At 33.0% G+C, this 2,769-nt stretch overlaps 1 protein-coding gene across 1 annotated transcript; it reads left to right on the forward strand.

The window, feature by feature from the left end:
- Window positions 1-342: 342 nt before the first annotated feature.
- LOC145664267 (uncharacterized) lies at window positions 343-1,404 on the forward strand. The gene has a single exon (XM_081730826.1). The coding sequence runs from the start codon at window positions 343-345 to the stop codon at window positions 1,402-1,404; it is 1,062 nt and encodes a 353-aa protein (XP_081586952.1).
- The last annotated feature ends 1,365 nt before the right edge of the window (window positions 1,405-2,769 follow it).

Genomic DNA, 2,769 nt, shown 5'->3' on the forward strand with positions numbered 1-2,769 from the left:
AATGAAACCATATCTGGAAATGCCGTAACTGTGTCTGAACATTCCTATTCTAATCTTATTGATATGTTTAGTCAACTACTAGATGAAAAGCTAGAACAGAAATTTGATCAACAACAAAAATTGTACGATGAAAAGCTAGATGAAAAGCTAGATGAAAAGTTAGAACAGAAATTTGATCAACAACAAAAACTGAACGATGAAAAGCTAGAACAGATACTAGTGCAACATAAATCTCTTGCAGATAAAGTACAAGGTGTACAAGAAAATTTCGATCGGCTACAGCGTAATTTGAAAGAGGACTTGCACGTATTGATTGAAAAGGTGAATGGTACTGGTGTGAATATGAAAGTAGAACCGGAAGAAGGTCAGAAGAAGGTCGATGGACGAAATGAAAATATTGAAGAACAGGATGTAAACGAAACAACTGAACCTGTGGTGAATTGGGATGCGGAAGATGCTACAATTAAAGAAGAACCGTCATCTCCGGCCAAGGAGACCACTACCACTACTACTACAGGCGTATTCAAAATTGAAGTGAAAGGTCTGCCGAGATTATACAGGTTAGGGGAATTGAAGAAATTGTTGACAGACGATTTGAAGTTGGGAAGCCATACTATTAGGTCACCGAAAAGAGTGAGTTCTTGGATTTATTTGATCTTCAAAACTGAAGAAGACCAACAGAAGGCATTAAACACCTTGAATGGATACAGTTGGAAGAAGCGAGTTCTGTCAGCCGAAGTGGCCGAAACTGATCAACCTAAGCGAAAATTGGAAAAGTCTGATGATAAGGATTCTAAAAAGGTGAAAGTTGAGTTATCTGTAGAAGATAGAATAAAACAGGCTACAATGCCTTTGTGGGGTGTTACTTATGAAGAACAACTGACGGATTTGCTGCTGAGAAGGAATCTGGATTTAGCAGGTTGGTTAAAAGAAAGAAAAGAGAAGAATGAAGGACTTGCTGACTTTCTGAAGCATTCGTCTATAGAGAAGATTACGGATGATTTGAAAGATTATGTCCAAAACAGAGAAAGAAACTGCTTGAACGTAACATCGCTCTATTTCCAGATCTTCAATGAAAAGGAAGAAGGTGAGAAACCTCCACCACTACAGCTGTTGTTCAAGAAAGAATATGTGAAAGAAACCATATGTGACATGAATTTTCGAGTATCTCCAGATTATTATTTTCAAGTGAATACTTTGATGCTGTATACTTCCATCGCAGAAATGGTTGAAGTTGACGAAGAAACTTCCTTGGTAGATGTGTGTTGTGCCATTGGAGGAATTGGATTTATTTTTGCTAAGAGTTGTGCTCAAATTCTTAGCATAGATGTAGTTGAAGATGGCTGTATTCCCGTTTGTGACTTATCGTTTAGCTTGATTGAATCTTTTGGCCATGTAACTTAGATTTGAGTTACGGATGGATAACAATTCCTAATTTATTCTCTCAGATGTTATGAGTTGTGTTGTGAATACTTCATTTGGACTTTATGTTTGTGCAACATGTTATCATGTGATTAATTTATCTTATCTTTGTATTAACTCCGAATGTTATGTTTACCTTTATTTTACTTTACATGTTCAAAAGAGATTTGATTATGTTAACTTGAAATCCATGACATTGATTTTAAATTGAAGCCTTTAAATGTAATTATTGCCTTCTGATCTTGTTGTTGTTTTGATAAGATGACGATCTTAATTATAAATAATGTTGTTTGTATATGGATGTTATCGTTCAATGTAAAAGAGGAACAACTAACTAGTAACTCTGCGTAAGTCATCAATTAGTTATAATTCTGAATAGACCCATAAATGATATTTGTAATGAATCGACGTTTTATGATACGTAATTAGTAATAAAAGAAAAATGTTGTTATAAATGAATTGATATATATATATGGAGAAAGAAGAGAAAAGAAAAATATTTATATTGATGTAATAATAATAATTAATACGAGGATTGATGTAATAATAATTAGTACGAGGGCTATTCAAAAAGTGAATGTTTTGAAAATATCCAGGGTTCTTTCCTTCACTGTAATACTGTTACGGAATTCCCGTTCTGGGCGACATTTACAGCGATATATCCCTATATATCCCTATTATAATTAATCTGTACCTATATTATCAACATTGATCAGAGGCGCAATAATTAAGCATATAGCTTAGATATAATTAAAAGAAAGAACGCTGTTATTGATAGGACATGTTGTTATTGACAAGATTATTAGTTGCTATGGAAAAGCTCATTACGCAGGGAAAACGCACGAAATTGGAAGATATGTACAAAAGCTATGGTTGCTGTTGATATTTAATGTACGTATAAAACAGAAGAATAAATCGACGATATCTGGATGCAATTTATGGTTAGTGATTAATAGTAGATATATTTATTATAATAACGTAGTGATTTAAAGGTACATAAACGAATCAGGGCTAAAGCGAAGTGTTTTTATAATATATTTCGTTTTAAGATCTTTCATAATTTCTTCTGTTATTGCTTATATTTCAAGTTCACATTTTATATTTTAGTTAATAATACTACCAAGATATTGAAAACAGAAACCTATTTAACTTCTTTGCTCAGACGTCTATTACAGCCTCAATAATTTGACCACCACTGGTTTAATCATTTTCATTCTTATTATCGTTTCATTTTGTTTTCAGAGCCTTTCCTTATATTCCCTGACATCACGTTAATTTTCGATTCCGCAGTAATAATCATTTCATCTCAAAGTAATTGTATTAGTCCTTATATCTTCTACAATCAAC

This window comes from Thermobia domestica, chromosome 1 (genome assembly GCF_964235325.1).
Source record: "Thermobia domestica chromosome 1, izTheDome1.hap1.1, whole genome shotgun sequence".
Taxonomy (NCBI): Eukaryota; Metazoa; Arthropoda; class Insecta; order Zygentoma; family Lepismatidae; genus Thermobia; species Thermobia domestica.

Coding starts and splice junctions, on each gene's coding strand:
- LOC145664267 (XM_081730826.1), top strand. CDS start 343: ATGAAAGTAGAACCGGAAGAAGGTCAGAAGAAGGTCGATGGACGAAAT.